The following is a 20,028-nucleotide window of genomic DNA, read 5'->3' as shown; positions in this document are numbered from 1 at the left end:
ATGTACAATCACTAGGAAGAGCAATGCAACTTCTTCAACTTGAACTTGTCACCCGCCAGCATGATTCTGATAAGAGAAAACCAACAACAGTCTCATTCGGTGCTAAGAATGGAGAGAATGGAAATGCATTTGTTTGGCTTTACCAATGTTTTAGCTTGAGCCACAGATACACCAGGAAGTTAAGGATCGACAGCAGCCCAAACACCTAAACAGCAATGAACAGGATGTTTTCACTTTTATTCCCTGAGTGGAAAATATAGTGTTATTGTGGGTAATGTTCAGCCCTAAAGTGGTAATGTTGCTGTTTCAATCCTAAACTAAATGCAAGCTATATGCTAACTGTGTCAAATGTTTCCTTAGTTTGTGCTGGCGATGGGGAACTATCTGAACAACGGTCAGCCTAAGACCGGCAACAAAACCACCGGGTTTAAGATCAACTTCCTCACTGAGGTAAGCTCCTCATGGACATTTCTTTACTTCACTGTTGTTACTTCACTGTTGTTAACCCACGGACACTGTTACTAATGCACTACTGTTTCTTGTAGCTCGGCACCACAAAAACAGTGGATGGGAAATCTACGTTTCTGCACATCCTTGTCAAGTCACTGTGTCTTCACTTTCCCAACGTCCTGGATTTTGCCAAGGACCTCACCACGGTTCCCCTGGCAGCCAAAGGTAAACTGAGTAGCAGTTTCTTCATGTGTGCATTTTCTTTTGTGTGTCGGGTGTAGTGTTTCATGTACAGCATGTTGTGTTACATGTAATGTTTACCTATTGCGTGTAAATGAATAGATTAAATATGTAATCCTGTTTTTCCATAAGCACTCTTCCACCTTTGTTCTTCCCCCTGCTCTTTCTTTCTTTCTTTCTTTCTTTCTTTCTTTCTTTCTTTCTTTCTTTCTTTCTCTCTTTCTTTCTTTCTTTCTTTCTTTCCTTCTTTCTTTCTTTCTTTCTTTCTCCCATCTCACTCTCTCACTCTCTGTAGTGAACCAGAGGACCATCACATCTGACCTGAACGACCTTCACACCACTATCCAGGACATCCGATCTGCCTGCCAGAAAATGCCTGCTACAGCAGATGACCGCTTCGCTGCAGTCATGAGTGTATCTTTCACAACTAACCTGAGAGAGAGAGATTCATTACATCATTCATTACAGGCTTCTATATTCACAGGTGAGAGAGAGAGAGAGAGAGAGAGAGAGAGAGAGAGAGAGAGAGAGAGAGAGAGAGAGAGAGAGAGAGAGAGAGAGAGAGAGAGAGAGAGAGAGAGAGAGAGAGAGAGAGAGAGAGAGAGAGAGAGAGAGAGAGAGAGAGAGAGAGAGAGAGAGAGAGAGAGAGAGAGAGAGAGAGAGAGAGAGAGAGATTCATTACATAATTCATTATAGGTTTCTATATTCACAGGTGTGAGAGTATGCATACTGTAAAATAGCCCTTTACATGGGTGTCTCTCACCCCATCCACCACCAATATGTACTGTAGCTCCTACCTCTGGCTGTTGTATCCTTGACTTCCCTATGAGCAGGGCTTCCTGGAGAACATCCACCCAGCACTACAGTCTCTGGAGTCCCTGCAGCAGAGGGCCATGGAGGAGTGGTCCAAGACAGCCTCCTTCTTCGGAGAGGACAGCCAAGCCACCAACACAGAGTCGTTCTTTGGGATATTCACTGAGTTCCTCGCCAAGTTTGAGGTGAACCGCCTAGAGTTTGAAAGAGACCTCTGAAATAGACAAGTATGTAGTGCTATCAAGAAGTGCTATCAAGACGGTAGTAGTAATGGTACTGCATGTTTTTGTCTTGTCTGACAATGTTTTATTGTTGTTTTTCAGAGAGCTCTTAGTGAGAACCAGGCCAATGAGAACCCTCCTAGGAGTCCCAGGAGCCCAAGAATGGCCTCACCCCTGGCCTGGTGATCAGAGAGACAGGAAGAAGGGTTGGCAGGCAGACAGGCAGGCAGGCAGACAGACAGGCAGGCATACACACACTCTCTATCTCTCTCTCACACACACACGGACAGGAGTGCATGCGAAAATCCGCATACATGTACAAACACACACACACAAACACACATACACACAAACGCACTCATAGTATTTCAATTTTTGTAATTCAAGAAATGTATATTGTGGGAATTAGGTTGTCTGCAGAGTTGAGCATACAGGGCTTTAATACGTGACAGTGTAGTTTGAATGTCCAGCTAGTTTAACACCTCAAACTTTGTATATTTCATGGCTATAGAGTGTTCCTCTGGAACAGACACATTAAGCTATACTGGATCAATGGTTTTGCTTTTTATATATTTGTAAATAAAAATGTTATACCATTTATAGAAATGCAAAGATTCATGAAATGGAATAGGAAAGAGACTGACATCAGTAACTATTTGAACCCAGCTGTCTGATATACTGTAAATGAATGTATGATACAATTATAGGCTAGAAAGATGAAGTCTACAGAACATGATCAGCAATGGTAAACAGAATACTGGATCGTTTTGAGAGACATACAGATCTAAACTATTATTGCTAAAACATGTATTTGATACTTCAGCAGTTAAAAGAGATGACTGAATGTCTGTGTCAATGTGTCTGATTTGAGAATGAAATGTGTATTATATATTGTACCACTAAAATATAACTGTAATGATATATGTAATACAGGATATACATATTTAAGTAATCAATTATGAAATGCTTTACAATAATTAACATTTTTTAAATGATTTACCTGTTCCATATTTTTGTAAGCCACCCACCACACTGAATGTATTTACAAGTTATTCATTTTGAATGAAGTGTGTCTTGTATGATATCCAGTGGATACTCATTACTACTAAAGAAAGGAATGTTATGAAAACACATTTGTGCTGTTAACTTTCTGTTCCTCTCCGTCTCTGATTGTGTTGATACTGACCTGCTGTAAACGGGCAGTGTTCTATTATGAACAGTAGGAGGATTTGTTACGTTTTCATGATCATTTCTGCATACTGCACCTTCACTTTAACCTCTAGGATTCAATGAGGGGACACACTAATTTCTTGAAGCACATTACTTAAAGGGATAGTTCACACAAATGTAAAAAATTTTGGTTTCCTTACCCTGTAAGCAGTCTATGGCCAAGGTACGACGGCAATCCAAGCTTTGGTTACGTTTCCCTGGCACTGTTCCCTGGCACTGTTCCCTGGCACTGTTCCCTGGCACACATTCTAATGTTTTAGCATTTGTGGCTCAAATCCCATTCAAGTCATGCGACCGATATTAGCATTTTTCATGCATCATGTCCAAATATCCAAGTATCTTAAATTGATTGTGAAGCTCAACAAAGTCACTTATACAGTAGATGATATGAACATGATGCGTGAAAATTATAACATCAGTCCTGTGACTTGAATGGGATTTGTGCCACAAATGCTAAAATGTTAGTAGTGTCATGGAAACTAAACTAAAGCATGGATTGCTGTCATACCTTGCCCATAGACTGCTTGTAGGGTAAGGAAACCAATATGTCATTTTGTAATATGGCTGAACTATCCCTTAAACAGTAACTCTATGGACTTTAATGTCAGAGGATGTTAATACTTAACTTCATCAAACCTTGTTTTAACATATCTTTGTCATCTGATACGGACTACTTATGGACTGATTGTGTAACTGACACATGGATGTTTTCAACCCAAACATGGAGGACATTTTACACATTCAATTAAAGCTACACTCCAGCTTTTCAGACATTCGTTACATGAGAGAAATAGGACATTCTTTAGAATACAACTAATGTGGATCATTTTAAATGAATAAGATAAGGCAGATGTAAGAAGACGAGCTTATAATGTTATTCAGAACATGTCGATAAGTTATTGCTATCATTTGTTTTCTAACGGTATGATCTTCATTTCTGACTTTGTCGTCTTGGTAGCTATACATATTCTGCAATGCGTTCTGGAAGTTGTTGCTCTCGGATAAGTCTATGTTTTGTATTGTAACAGCCAACGCTGACAAATAAAAAGCCTGGTATAAGAACATTACCCTGAATTACTGTCTTTTTCCTAAATACAGTGATGGGTTCTGATTTCTTGACTGAAATATAATTATTCATGTCACTGAGGGAGAGAGGGTAATGTAAACCGTTTACATTATGTCAGGATATGTCACTGAGGGAGAGAGGGTAATGTATATTGTTTACATTATGTCAGGATATGTCACTGAGGGAGAGAGGGTAATGTATATTGTTTACATTATGTCAGGATATGTCACTGAGGGAGAGAGGGTAATGTATAATGTTTACATTATGTCAGGATATGTCACTGAGGGAGAGAGGGTAATGTATAATGTTTAAATTATGTCCGGATATGTTATTGTTAGACATCAGGGTTTCCAATGGGAGGAGAAGAGACACTGTCTGGTACCAGTCACCATGACAGCTGTGAGTTGGGGAGGAGTGAGCACTTTGGGGCAGAGGTCAGGTCAGATGAAGTGAGGAAGAACAGATATCACTAAGGTTCTGTCTAGCAACAGAGATGCACTGGCTGTTTGGATGTGTAGGAGGAGACTCAGCATAGGAGAAAGGGTTAAATATCAGTGCTTGTGTGAATATGTTTTTGTCTGTGCAGCTGTTCGATCCTTTGGGAAGAATGAACCTGGTTTAAGCTTTCATTGTGTCCATCAAGTTCTTATTCTGATAATTAGAACCCAACAACAGTTTTTAACAACCTGAGATATGCAAGTGATTTAGTAGTGGAAATGTCTGTGTGATCAATCTGTGAGATTGTTGTCTCTTTTGCATTGATAAGAGTGCTATGAAAAATTGATAAGAGTGCTATGAGGAATTGATAAGAGTGCTATGAGGAATTGTGAGCAAAAGGCTAGTACTGTAGAGTCTGAAGAGCTGTGGTCAGTGTAGTGACAGATCTAACTAAACTTATACTGTCACGCACACACACACACGCACACACACACACACACACACACACACACACACATACACACACACACACACACACACACACACACACACACACACACACACACACACACACACACACACACACACACACACACACACACACACTCTTACTTCACTGGTAATAAAACGTTAACATTTTAACCAGCTAGTGTTGTCTTATATAAGTAGGCAGTGGAGTTTGATCCCCTGGTCAGAAAGGAGACCAACATACACCATGAGAACTGCTATAGGACCGGCCAACTGGAATTAAACCCTGAGTCTGACTACAAGCTGACAGGTAAGTACTGTAGGGTCCAGTACACTTAAATGCAAGGTGACTATTGTCCTTGAGTTAATGTTTGGTGTGAGGATATTATATGAATGGTGTGAGGGAATTAAAACATGGACTGTAGTTAGTTGGTCTTTGGATAACACTTTACACCGTGGAGCTTCTCAGCATACACTGACTATACAAAATATGAACCAAATCTAAATACAAAAATCTCATGTTATTGGTCACATACACATGGTTAGCAGATGTTAATGGTCACATACACATGGTTAGCAGATGTTAATGGTCACATACACATGGTTAGCAGATGTTAATGGTCACATACACATGGTTAGCAGATGTTAATGGTCACATACACATGGTTAGCAGATGTTAATGGTCACATACACATGGTTAGCAGATGTTAATGGTCACATACACATGGTTAGCAGATGTTAATGGTCACATACACATGGTTAGCAGATGTTAATGGTCACATACACATGGTTAGCAGATGTTATTGGTTAGCAGATGTTAATGGTCACATACACATGGTTAGCAGATGTTAATGGTCACATACACATGGTTAGTAGATGTTAATGGTCACATACACATGGTTAGCAGATGTTATTGGTTAGCAGATGTTAATGGTCACATACACATGGTTAGCAGATGTTAATGGTCACATACACATGGTTAGCAGATGTTAATGGTCACATACACATGGTTAGCAGATGTTAATGGTCACATACACATGGTTAGCAGATGTTAATGGTCACATACACATGGTTAGCAGATGTTATTGGTTAGCAGATGTTAATGGTCACATACACATGGTTAGCAGATGTTAATGGTCACATACACATTGTTAGCAGATGTTAATGGTCACATACACATGGTTAGCAGATGTTAATGGTCACATACACATGGTTAGCAGATGTTAATGGTCGCATACACATGGCTAGCAGATGTTAATGGTCACATACACATGGTTAGCAGATGTTGATGGTCACATACACATGGTTAGCAGATGTTAATGGTCACATACACATGGTTAGCAGATGTTAATGGTCACATACACATGGTTAGCAGATGTTAATGGTCACATACACATGGTTAGCAGATGTTAATGGTCACATACACATGGTTAGCAGATGTTATTGGTTAGCAGATGTTAATGGTCACATACACATGGTTAGCAGATGTTAATGGTCACATACACATGGTTAGCAGATGTTAATGGTCACATACACATGGTTAGCAGATGTTAATGGTCACATACACATGGTTAGCAGATGTTAATGGTCACATACACATGGTTAGCAGATGTTATTGGTTAGCAGATGTTAATGGTCACATACACATGGTTAGCAGATGTTAATGGTCACATACACATTGTTAGCAGATGTTAATGGTCACATACACATGGTTAGCAGATGTTAATGGTCACATACACATGGTTAGCAGATGTTAATGGTCACATACACATGGTTAGCAGATGTTAATGGTCACATACACATGGTTAGCAGATGTTAATGGTCACATACACATGGTTAGCAGATGTTAATGGTCACATACACATGGTTAGCAGATGTTAATGGTCACATACACATGGTTAGCAGATGTTATTGGTTAGCAGATGTTAATGGTCACATACACATGGTTAGCAGATGTTAATGGTCACATACACATGGTTAGCAGATGTTAATGGTCACATACACATGGTTAGCAGATGTTAATGGTCACATACACATGGTTAGCAGATGTTAATGGTCACATACACATGGTTAGCAGATGTTAATGGTCACATACACATGGTTAGCAGATGTTAATGGTCACATACACATGGTTAGCATGGTCACATACACATGTTATTGGTTAGCAGATGTTAATGGTCACATACACATGGTTAGCAGATGTTAATGGTCACATACACATGGTTAGCAGATGTTAATGGTCACATACACATGGTTAGCAGATGTTATTGGTTAGCAGATGTTAATGGTCACATACACATGGTTAGCAGATGTTAATGGTCACATACACATGGTTAGCAGATGTTAATGGTCACATACACATGGTTAGCAGATGTTAATGGTCACATACACATGGTTAGCAGATGTTAATGGTCACATACACATGGTTAGCAGATGTTATTGGTTAGCAGATGTTAATGGTCACATACACATGGTTAGCAGATGTTAATGGTCACATACACATTGTTAGCAGATGTTAATGGTCACATACACATGGTTAGCAGATGTTAATGGTCACATACACATGGTTAGCAGATGTTAATGGTCACATACACATGGTTAGCAGATGTTAATGGTCACATACACATGGTTAGCAGATGTTAATGGTCACATACACATGGTTAGCAGATGTTAATGGTCACATACACATGGTTAGCAGATGTTAATGGTCACATACACATGGTTAGCAGATGTTATTGGTTAGCAGATGTTAATGGTCACATACACATGGTTAGCAGATGTTAATGGTCACATACACATGGTTAGCAGATGTTAATGGTCACATACACATGGTTAGCAGATGTTAATGGTCACATACACATGGTTAGCAGATGTTAATGGTCACATACACATGGTTAGCAGATGTTAATGGTCACATACACATGGTTAGCAGATGTTATTGGTTAGCAGATGGTTATTGGTCACATACACATGGTTAGCAGATGTTAATGGTCACATACACATGGTTAGCAGATGTTAATGGTCACATACACATGGTTAGCAGATGTTAATGGTCACATACACATGGTTAGCAAATGTTAATGGTCACATACACATGGTTAGCAGATGTTAATGGTCACATACACATGGTTAGCAGATGTTAATGGTCACATACACATGGTTAGCAGATGTTAATGGTCACATACACATGGTTAGCAGATGTTAATGGTCACATACACATGGTTAGCAGATGTTAATGAGTGTAGCAAAATGCTTGTGCTTCTAGTTCCGACAGTGCAATAATATCTAACAAGCAATCTAACTGTTCCCCAACAACTACCTAATATACACAAATCTAAAAGGGGTGAATGAGAATATGACCATATAAATATATGGATGAGCGATGGCTAAGCGGCATAGGCAAGGTGCAATAGATGGTATAAAATACAGTATATACATATGAGTAATGTAGGATATGTAAACATGATTAATGTGGCATTATTTAAAGGGGCATTGTTTAAAGTGACTAGTGATCCATTTGTTCATGTGGCCAGGGATCGGGTCTCCATGTAGGCAGCAGCCTCTCTGAGTCAGTGTTTGCTGTTTAACAGTCTGATGGCCTTGAGCTAGAAGCTGTTCTTCAGTCTCTCGGTCCCAGCTTTGATGCACCTGTACTGACCTGCTCTTTCCATGACATAGACTGACCAGGTGAATCCAGATGAAAGATATGATCCCTTATTGATGTCACTTGTTAAATACACTTCAATCAATGTAGATGAAGGGGAGGAGAGGTTAAATAAGGATTCAAGCCTTGGGACAACTGAGACATGGATTGTGTATGTCTGTCACTCAGAGGGTGAATGGGCAAGACAAAATATTGAAGTGCCATTGAACAGGATATGGTAATAGGTGCCAGGCACACCGGTTTGTGTCAAGAACTGCAACACTGCTGGGTTTCTCACATTCAACAGTTTCCCGTGTGTATCAAGAATGGTCCACCACCATAAGGACATCCAGACAACTTGAAACAACTGTGGGAAGCATTGGAGTCAACATGGGCCAGCATCCCTGTGGAACGCTTTCAACACCGTGTAGAGTCCACGCCCCGACAAATTGAGACTATGAATGAGGATAATGTATAAAATCCGGTCAGGGTCCAGTGAGTATAGCGTAAAATCTGGATAATGTATAAACTCCGATCAGGGTCCAGTGAGTATAGCGTAAAACCTGGATAATGTATAAACTCCAGTAAGGGTCCAGTGAGTATAGCGTAAAACCTGTATATGTATAAACTCCAATCAGGGTCCAGTGAGTATAGCGTAAAACCTGGATAATGTATAAACTCCAGTAAGGGTCCAGTGAGTATAGCGTCAAACCTGTATATGTATAAACTCCGGTCAGGGTCCAGTGAGTATAGCGTAAAATCTGGATAATGTATAAACTCCGATCAGGGTCCAGTGAGTATAGCGTAAAACCTGGATAATGTATAAACTCCAGTAAGGGTCCAGTGAGTATAGCGTAAAACCTGTATATGTATAAACTCCGGTCAGGGTCCAGTGAGTATAGCGTAAAATCTGGATAATGTATAAACTCTGGTCAGGGTCCAGTGAGTATAGCGTAAAATCTGGATAATGTATAAACTCCAATCAGGGTCCAGTGAGTATAGCGTAAAACCTGGATAATGTATAAACTCCGGTCAGGGTCCAGTGAGTATAGCGTAAAATCTGGATAATGTATAAACTCCGGTCAGGGTCCAGTGAGTATAGCGTAAAACCTGGATAATGTATAAACTCCAGTGTGGGAAGCATTGGAGTCAACATGGGCCAGCATCCCTGTGGAACGCTTTCAACACCTTGTAGAGTCCATGGTCCAGTGAGTATAGCGTAAAACCTGTATATGTATAAACTCCGGTCAGGATCCAGTGAGTATAGCGTAAAACCTAGATAATGTATAAACTCCGGTCAGGGTCCAGTGAGTATAGCGTAAAACCTGGATAATGTATAAACTCCGGTCAGGGTCCAGTGAGTATAGCGTAAAACCTGTATATGTATGTGTACAATGCTTTCGGAAAGTATTCAGACCCCTTGACTTACTCTAAAATGTTTTTTCTCACCAATGTACACACAATACCCCATAATGACAAAGCAAAAAAAGGTTTTACTTTTTTTTTGCAACATAAAATAAACTGAAATATTACATTTACATAAGTATTCAGACCCTTTACACAGTATTTTGTTGAAGCACTTTTGGCAGCGATTACAGCAACGAGTCTTCTCAGGTATGAAGCTACAATCTTCGTACACCTGTATTTGGGCAGTTCCTCCCAATCCTCTCACGCTTTATCAGATTGGATGGGGAGTGTCCCTGCACAGCTATTTTCAGGTCTCCCCAGAGATGTTTGAACTGATTCAAGTCCAAGCTCTGGCTGGGCCACTCAAGGACATTCAGAAACTTGTCCTGTAGCCAGTCCTGTGTTGTCTTGGCTCTGTGCTTAGGGTTGTCCTGTTGGAAGGTGAACCTTTACCCCAGGCTGAGGTCCTGAGAGCTCTGGAGCAGGTTTTCATCAAGGATATCTCTATACTTTGCTCCGTTCATCTTTCCCTCGATCCTGACTAGTCTCCCAGTCCCTGCCACTGAAAAACATCACCACAGCATGATGTTGCCATCCCCATGCTTCACCGTAGGGATGGTGCCAGGTTTCATCCAGATGTGACGCTTGGCATTCAGGCCAAAGAGTTCAATCTTGGTTTCATCAGACCAGAGAATCTTGTTTCTCATGGTCTGAGAGTCCTTCAGGTGCCTTTTGGCAAACTCTACTGAGGAGTGGCTTCCGCCTGGCCACTCTACCATAAAGGCCTGATTGGTGGAGTGCTGCAGAGATGGTTGTCCTTTTTGGTGAATCAAGGTGAAAGCTATGATTCTTGGTCACCTGACCAAGGCCCTTCTCCCCCGATTGCTCAGTTTGACCGGGCGGTCAGCTCTAGGAAGAGTCTTGGTGGTTCCAAACTTCTTTCATTTAAGAATGATGGAGGCCACTGTGTTCTTGGGGACCTTCAATGCTGCAGAAATGTTTTTTTACCCTTCCCCAGATCTGTGCCTCGACACAATCCTGCCTCAGAGCTCTAAGGACAATTCCTTCCACCTTATGGCTTGGTTTTTGCTCTGACATGCACTGTCAACTGTGGGACCTTTTATAGACAGGTGTGTGTCTTTCCAAATCATGTCCAATCAATTGAATTGACCACAGGTGTACTCCAATCAAGTTGTAGAAACATCTCAAAGATGATCGATGGATGCAGGATGCACCTGAGCTCAATTTCGAGTCTCATAGCAAAGGGTCTGTATACTTATGTAAATAAGGTAATTCTGTGAATCTAGTGAATCGAGTGTTTGGAGGCTCTATTGTGATTAGAATCAACAATGACTACATTTCCCTCACCAGCAGAATACGCAATCACTCCCTGAGAATTCCAGTGACCTTTGACCCAAGTATGGCTACCACTCAGGGGACCACCGTGCCCCCCTCCCAATCCCCAGGTTTAGGTGTACCCACCCTGGTCACCATAGACATTGTGGTGCTCGTTGTCTACTTCCTCCTTGTACTGGCTGTGGGCCTCTGGGTAAGTAGGAGCAAATTTGGGAAAAGGCACCCTAATGGCATCCAAAATGAAACCCTATTCCTATGTAGCTGGCCAAAAGTAGTGCACTATATAGGGATTAGGATTCCATTTCTAAATGATTTGATTTATTCCAGACACATCAGTAGCTCTGGTGAGATTGACTGAAACATGTCATGTGCTCTATTGGGATTTGTTTGGTTGTTGCTCTACAGTATATTCTTGCATCTCAATCTCAAAGTAGAGTTGTTCTACTTCAGTACACTTCTTCAGCACTCTCCTTTACTCCTTCAGCACACTAATTCAGCACACTCCTTCAGTACACTAATTCAGCACACTCCTTCAGTACACTAATTCAGCACACTCCTTCAGCACACTAATTCAGTACACTACTTCAGCACACTAATTCAGTACACTACTTCAGTACACTAATTCAGTACACACCTTCAGCACACTAATTCAGCACACTCCTTCAGTACACTAATTCAGCACACTCCTTCAGCACACTAATTCAGTACACTACTTCAGTACACTAATTCAGTACACTCCTTCAGTACACTAATTCAGCACACTCCTTCAGCACACTAATTCAGTACACTACTTCAGCACACTAATTCAGTACACTACTTCAGTACACTAATTCAGTACACACCTTCAGCACACTAACTCAGCACACTCCTTCAGTACACTAATTCAGCACACTCCTTCAGCACACTAATTCAGTACACTACTTCAGTACACTAATTCAGTACACACCTTCAGCACACTAATTCAGCACACTACTTCAGCACACTAATTCAGTACACTCCTTCAGTACACTAATTCAGCACACTCCTTCAGTACACTAATTCAGCACACTCCTTCAGTACACTAATTCAGCACACTCCTTCAGTACACTAATTCAGTACACTCCTTCAGTACACTAATTCAGCACTCTCCTTCAGCACACATTAAAGTCTGAATAGAGAATGTGTGTAACAGTCAGTCCTTCCCTTCCAGTCCATGTGGAAAACCAAGCGGAGCACGGTGGATGGATACTTCCTGGCAGGAAAGAGCATGACCTGGTGGCCGGTGAGTGAAAAGAAACAGAGATGTTGCTATGGAAACGACACACAAATGACATCCACTCAGTATGTTGAATGGATTCCAGATGTTTGATGCCAAGAGGAACCAGTGTTGATTTATTCCTCTTGTTCTGAATAGTCAAGGACCAAACCAGATGGAGAAACAAAGCAGTCCTTGTAATGTTATTGGGGGGGAACTGAGATTTTATATGGGGAGATATGAATACTTTACAATGGGGTTGGCTTAAGGTCAGACATTGTTGTATTGTCACTCACACATTCTCTCTCTCTTTATCTCTCTGACACTCTCTCTCTGCAGGTGGGCACCTCTCTGTTTGCCAGTAATGTGGGTAGCGGCCACTTCATGGGCCTGGCAGGCTCAGGAGCTGCAGCGGGCATCAGTGCTGTGGCATATGAGTGGAACGTAAGACTATACATTTGGACATTATAATTAATTATAAACTGGATGTGCATCTCTATTACAGATGCAGGATCTTAATTTGCTCACCCTGTTGCTGGAGAACGTTCCTGCAATGCAGGCAATTTAGGTTTAAAAGGCTTCTGAAGTTTGGAATTTCCACTTAGAAATTTCAGACTTGATTTTTCCATCACGACAAATGTATCAACCTCTACATAAATGTTTATTAATTACATACAATCCACACAATAATTCACATTTCCTGTTGCTACAGGAATAATTAAGACCCTACATCTGCACATGATTTTTGATAGGGCATATGGTTTAATGCAAACTTAAAAATATTACTTTTTTCATACTAAGCTTTGCATAAATCACAAGTATCGATGTCTCTGGTTGGCAGGGGATGCTGATGGTGCTGCTCTTGGGTTGGCTTTTCCTGCCCATCTATATCGCTTCCGGGGTGAGAGGTCAACACACACCTTTCTATCAGTCCACTGTCTGTACTGCTGAAATATCACAAACCCACAAGTAGGCCTACTGAAATTATATGCAACATCGAGCCAAGTATTTCAGCGCTCAAATTACACCATTACAGGTGAGAAGATTTTATTGAATATTCCTCTCTGTTTAATGAGACACGACACTTTCCTCTCTGTGTACTGAGACACAACACTTCCCTCTCTGTGTACTGAGACACAACACTTCCCTCTCTGTTTACTGAGACACAACACTTCCCTCTCTGTGTACTGAGACACGACACTTTCCTCTCTGTGTACTGAGACACAACACTTCCCTCGCTGTGTACTGACACAACACTTTCCTCTCTGTGTACTGAGACACAACACTTCCCTCTCTGTGTACTGACACAACACTCCCCTCTCTGTGTACTGACACAACAATTTCCTCTCTTGTGTACTGAGACACAACACTTTCCTCTCTGTGTACTGACACAACACTTCCCTCTCTGTGTACTGAGACACAACACTTCCCTCTCTGTGTACTGACACAACACTTCCCTCTCTGTGTACTGAGACACAACACTTTCCTCTCTGTGTACTGAGACACAACACTTCCCTCTCTGTTTACTGAGACACAACACTTCCCTCTCTGTGTACTGAGACAACACTTCCCTCTCTGTGTACTGAGACACAACACTTCCCTCTCTGTGTACTGAGACACAACACTTCCCTCTCTGTGTACTGAGACACAACACTTCCCTCTCTGTGTACTGAGATACTTTAGATCACAGTGGTGATAACTTGTTCAATCATTCATGTTCTGTCTGTTTCCCTGTATCCCTAACATGCAGGTGACAACCATGCCTGAATACTTGCAGAAGCGATTCGGGGGGAAGCGAATACAATTATTCATAGCTATTTTGTATTTATTCATTTACATCTTCACAAAGATATCGGTAAGTAAAGTCAAAACACTTCTATGTATCTCATCAGCTATTTACTTTCTCAATACAACATTGTTTTGGACGTGAATCTATTGAATGAATTGAGACCGCTTGCTCCGCTGCTGTGTGTGCGTCATGCGTGCATGCGTGCGTGTGTGCGTGTGTGTGTGTGTGTGTGTGCAGGTGGATATGTATGCTGGGGCAGTGTTTATTCAACAGGCCCTGCAATGGAACATCTATGTAGCTGTGGTGGTGCTTCTGCTCATCACTGCTCTCTACACTGTAACAGGTACCCTGCTATTCTCTCTCTCTGTCTCTCTCTCTCACTGTCTCTCACTCTGTCTCTCTCTCTCTCTCTCTCTTTCTCTCTCAATTCAATTCAATTCAATTCAAGGGGCTTTATTGGCATGGGAAACATGTGTTAACATTGCCAAAGCAAGTGAGGTAGATAATATACAAAAGTGAAATAAACAATACAAATTAACAGTAAACATTACACATACAGAAGTTTCAAAACGATAAAGACATTACAAATGTCATATTATATACATATATATACAGTGTTGTAACAATGTACAAATAGTTAAAGTCTCTCTCTCTGTCTCTCTCACTCACTCTCTCACTCTTTCTCTCTCTCTCTGTCTCTCTCTCTCTCACTCTGTCTCTCTCTGTGTCTCTCTTTCTGTCTCTCTATCTCACTCTCTCACTCATTTTCTCTCTCTATGTCCCTTTCTCTCTTTCACTCTCTTCCAAAACAATCATATTTTTCCTAAAGTCTACCAGTTCAAACATACAGCCTGGTTCAGTGTTGTGCTGTGTTGTTTCAGGTGGTCTGGCTGCTGTCATGTACACAGACGCTGCCCAGACTGGCATCATGTTGATAGGAGCACTCACCCTCATGGGCTTCAGTAAGTCTCTGCTTTGGTGCTGTGTTGATCGGTGGGTACTGTATACACTGAGTTTACAAAACATTAGGAACACCTCCCTAATATTGAGTTGCCTTAGAACAGCCTCAATTCGTTGGGGTATGGACTCTACAAGGTGTTGAAAGCTTTCCACAGGGATGCTGGCCCATGTTGACTCCAATGCTGCACACAGTTGTGTCAAGTTGTCTGGATGTCCTTTGGGTAGTGGACCATTCTTGATACACACGGGAAACTGTTGAGCGTGAAAAACCCAGCAGCGTTGCAGTTCTTGACACAAAGCAGTGTGCCTGACACCTACTACCATCTACACTGATTGAGGTGGATTTAAGTGCCATCAATAATGGATCATAGCTGTCACGTGGTTAGACTATGTCATGGAAAGAGCAGGTGTCCCTAATGTTTTTTATACTCAGTGTATGATTCAAAGATAAATACTTTGTCTTTAATCAGAAAAACGTTCCAACTAGATTTTAGATTTCCTCAGTTATAGATTTTCATGTTTTTCACTCTCTGTATAGTTTACACTCTGTATAGTACAGTACAGGGCAGTACAGTACAGGGCAGTACAGTACAGGGCAGTACAGTACAGGGCAGTACAGGGCAGTACAGGGCATTACAGTACAGTACAGGGCAGTACAGTACAGTACAGGGCAGTACAGGGCAGTACAGTACAGTACAGGGCAGTACAGTACAGTACAGGGCAGTACAGGGCAGTACAAGGCAGTACAGTACAGGGCAGTACCGGGCATTACAGTACAGTACAGGGCAGTACAGGGCATTACAGTACAGTACAGGGCAGTACAGGGCAGTACAGGGCAGTACAGTACAGTACAGGGTAGTACAGGGCATTACAGTACAGTACAGTACAGGGCATTACAGTACAGGGCAGTACAGGGCATTACAGTACAGTACAGGGCAGTACAGTACAGTACAGGGCAGTACAGGGTATTACAGTACAGTACAGGGCATTACAGTACAGTACAGGGCAGTACAGTACAGTACAGTGCAGGGCAGTACAGTACAGTACAGGGCAGTACAGGGCAGTACAGTACAGGGCAGTATTCATTGATTTAAATTATTTTTAAATCTATATTTATATTATATATATATTTATATTTCTACAGTACATTACAGGGCAGTACAGGGGAGTACAGTACAGGGCAGTACAGTACAGTACAGAGCAGTACAGGGGAGTACAGTACAGGGCAGTACAGTACAGGGGAGTACAGTACAGGGCAGTACAGTACAGGGCAGTACAGTGCAGTACAGTACAGTACAGTACAGTTAAGTACAGTACAGTACAGGGCAGTACAGTACAGGGCAGTATAGGGCAGTACAGTACAGTACAGGGGAGTACAGTACAGTACAGGGCAGTACAGTACAGTACAGGGCAGTGCAGTACAGTTTGCCTAACTGTCTAACTCTGCCCTACTCCTGTGGAGGTTTCGCTGAGGTGGGGGGCTGGAACGCCCTCCTAGAGGGGTATGCTACGGCCATCCCCTCTGTCCGTGTCCCTAACACCACATGTGGCATCCCCCGGGACGACGCCTTCCACCTGTTCCGTGACCCTGTGACCTCTGACCTGCCCTGGCCGGGCATCCTCCTGGGCATGTCCATACCCTCCATGTGGTACTGGTGCTCAGATCAGGTAACAGTGACACTGCTTAGGGACAGTCACTAGATGGCCAAGAGGAGAAGATCTGAGGTATCAGAATTGATACACCTTAAAGGGGAATGGAAACACTAGGCTTTAGAACACCATCTAACTTGAACTGTAAATCACCGTATTGGCATTGTTGCATCACTGACAGGAGAGTTTTGATTCACCTTAATAATAAAACAGATGGATTGGTTAAGTGCTCTATACACTTGGGAGCCACATTCAGCTGCTCTGTCAACAGTTCCAGTCACTGATTCTGTGTTGTGTTGTATCCAGGTGATAGTGCAGCGCTCCCTGTCTGCTAAGAACCTGCTCCATGCTAAAGGAGGCTCCCTGCTGGCTGCCTACCTCAAGATCCTGCCCTTCTTCATGATGGTCCTGCCCGGCATGATCAGCAGAATACTCTACCCAGGTACAATGTCCTAAGTGCAAGGCTTTGGCAGTAACTCTAGAGAGGATACTGTACCTAGGTAAAACCTGCTGATACCACTATCAAACAAAGGAGAGACAGTATATTTACAGCAGCGTTGTTGTTGCGTCTAGACGAGGTGGCGTGTGGTGACCCTGAGGTGTGTACTGAGGTGTGTGGGAACCCAGTGGGCTGTTCAGACATCGCCTACGCCAAACTGGTCATGAAGCTACTGCCCTCAGGTGAGGAACTTTTCTTCTCTCTGTAACATGTTGTATATCTCCATCTGTCTTTGTCACTTCCTGTACACACAAACACCTTGTGGTATCCCAGGAGGTCTACCCCGGGGGATGGTAATAGAGGGGAGGTGGTGAGACGACGTTGGCTCCCTCTGCTGGGGATAAGGGAGCTGTGCACCCCGACACAGACAGCTCAAAGTGGAGGTAATTAGAGGAAAGTGCCAACCAGCCGTGGAGGCCAAATAAAAGGAGCCCGGGGGCACACCGCGGGGGAGAAGGGGGAGAGACCGACACCAAGCCACAGTAGAGAAGAAGGAACAAGCCAAACCGAAGTGATTTTCTTTGTTCTATTTATTTTCTGTCTTAGTAAAGTTGTTTTTGTGGACTAAAGTCTCCCCGTCTCTCTGTCACTCTCTGCACGCTCAACCCAACACCCCGCGGTTTACCTGCTGTGTGTTTCTTCCACTCTCTAGACCTGCTTCTGTGTTTTTTGTATTTTATCCCCCTTTTCATCTTATCCAATTACGATCTTGTCTCATCGCTGCAGCTCCCCTTGGGGCTCCGGAGAGGCGAAGGTCGAGTCATGTGTCCTCCTAAACATGACCCGCCAAACCACGCTTCTTAACACCTGCCAGCTTAACCCAGAAGCCAGCCGCACCAATGTGTCGGAGGAGATACTGTTCAACTGAAGACCGAGGTCAGCCTGCAGGCGCCCGGCCCGCCACAAGGAGTCGCTAGAGCGCGATGAACTAAGTAAAGCCCCCCACCCAAACCCTCCCCTAACGACGCTGGACAATCGTGCACCGCCCTATGGGACTCCCGGTCACGGCCGGTTGTGACACAGCCTGATTAAAAGTTACATTGAGATCTGATTGTAGTCAGATCTTATAAGTGTAAACAAACAATATAAGGACACATGTTAGAGGCAGGTATAAACAGGGCTTCTGTCTCTTTCAAATATACACATATACACTTCATGCGATGCGTACTGCAGAGAACAATGGAAGAGAACAATTATCAGTGAATTATCACAGTGAATTATCACAGTGAATTATCAGTGAATTATCACAGTGAATTATCAGTGAATTATCACAGTGAATTATCACAGTGAATTATCAGTGAATTATCACAGTGAATTATTGTAATATTTGTTTGTGTCAATTAATCCCATAAGGGATGTGTTGCCAACTGATGATTTGACAGGAAAATAAAATGTAACAATGTCATACACACATGTACATTCTCCCTCTTTCACTCTCTCTCCCATTTTCTCTCTCTCTGTGTACTCTTCATACTCCTGTCTCGCTCTGTACTCTCCATACTTCTGTCTTTCTCTCTGTACTCTCCATACTCCTGTCTCTCTCTGTACTCTCCATACTCCTGTCTCTCTCTGTACTCTCCGTACTTCTGTCTTTCTCTCTGTACTCTCCATACTCCTCTCTCTCTCTCTCTCTCTCCCATTTTCTCTTACTGTGTACTCTTCATACTCCTGTCTCGCTCTGTACTCTTCATACTCCTGTCTCGCTCTGTACTCTCCATACTTCTGTCTTTCTCTCTGTACTCTCCATACTCCATACTTCTGTCTTTCTCTCTGTACTCTCCATACTCCTGTCTCTCTCTCTCTCTCTCTCTCTCTGTGTACTCTCCATACTCCTGTCTCTCTCTGTACTCTCCATACTCCTCTCTCTCTCTCTCTCTCTCTGTGTACTCTCCATACTCCTGTCTCTCTGTACTCTCCATACTTCTGTCTCTCTCTCTCTCTCTCTCTGTGTACTCTCCATACTCCTGTCTCTCTCTCTGTACTCTCCATACTTCTGTCTCTCTGTACTCTCCATACTCCTCTCTCTCTCTCTCTGTGTACTCTCCATACTTCTGTCTCTCTCTCTCTCTGTACTCCCCATACTCCTGTCTCTCTCTGTGTACTCTCCATACTCCTGTCTCTCTCTCCCTCTGTGTAATCTCCATACTCCTGTCTCTCTCCCTCTGTGTACTCTCCATACTCCTGTCTCTCTCTCCCTCTCTCTCTGTGTACTCTCCATACTCCTGTCTCTCTCTGTGTGTACTCTCCATACTCCTGTATCTCTCTCTCCCTCAGTGTACGCCCCATACTCCTGTCTCTCTCCCTCAGTGTAGTCTCCATACTCCTCTCTCTCCCTCTCTCTCTGTGTACTCTCCATACTCCTGTCTCTCTCTGTGTGTACTCTCAATACTCTTGTCTCTCTCTCTCTCTGTACTCTCCATACTCCTGTCTCTCTCTCTCCCTCAGTGTACTCTCCATACTCCTGTCTCTCTCCCTCTGTGTACTCTCCATACTCCTGTCTCTCTCTCTCCCTCAGTGTACTCTCCATACTCCTGTCTCTCTCTGTGTGCACTCTCCATACTCCT

At 42.6% G+C, this 20,028-nt stretch overlaps 3 protein-coding genes across 3 annotated transcripts in view; all 3 read left to right on the top strand.

Annotated features, from left to right (window-relative positions):
• The window catches only part of LOC139423588 (glutamate receptor, ionotropic, delta 2 (Grid2) interacting protein, a), a 54,168-nt gene extending 51,119 nt beyond the window's left edge, over positions 1-3,049 (top strand). The window contains exons 19-23 of the mRNA XM_071175176.1: positions 361-450; positions 546-675; positions 986-1,104; positions 1,524-1,688; positions 1,827-3,049. Coding sequence (XP_071031277.1) covers positions 361-450; positions 546-675; positions 986-1,104; positions 1,524-1,688; positions 1,827-1,910 — 588 coding nt within the window. The 3' untranslated portion in view covers positions 1,911-3,049. The remainder of the gene's footprint in view (positions 1-360; positions 451-545; positions 676-985; positions 1,105-1,523; positions 1,689-1,826) is intronic.
• Positions 3,050-11,183: 8,134 nt separating this feature from the next.
• LOC139423587 (sodium/myo-inositol cotransporter 2-like) lies at positions 11,184-18,332 on the top strand. The gene is made up of 13 exons (XM_071175175.1): positions 11,184-11,242; positions 11,351-11,525; positions 12,522-12,593; positions 12,906-13,010; positions 13,408-13,467; positions 14,317-14,421; positions 14,593-14,698; positions 15,237-15,317; positions 16,778-16,983; positions 17,272-17,407; positions 17,539-17,646; positions 17,738-17,774; positions 18,191-18,332. Exons 1-13 carry the CDS (start codon positions 11,199-11,201, stop codon positions 18,330-18,332), a joined length of 1,377 nt encoding a protein of 458 aa, XP_071031276.1. The 5' UTR covers positions 11,184-11,198.
• A 227-nt stretch (positions 18,333-18,559) lies between these two features.
• Positions 18,560-20,028, top strand: part of LOC139423585 (delphilin-like) — a 3,826-nt gene continuing 2,357 nt past the window's right edge. The window contains exon 1 of the mRNA XM_071175174.1: positions 18,560-18,572. Coding sequence (XP_071031275.1) covers positions 18,560-18,572 — 13 coding nt within the window. The remainder of the gene's footprint in view (positions 18,573-20,028) is intronic.

Source organism: Oncorhynchus clarkii, chromosome 13 (genome assembly GCF_045791955.1).
Source record: "Oncorhynchus clarkii lewisi isolate Uvic-CL-2024 chromosome 13, UVic_Ocla_1.0, whole genome shotgun sequence".
Lineage (NCBI taxonomy): Eukaryota > Metazoa > Chordata > Actinopteri > Salmoniformes > Salmonidae > Oncorhynchus > Oncorhynchus clarkii.
This window is presented reverse-complemented; position numbering and strand designations above follow the sequence as displayed.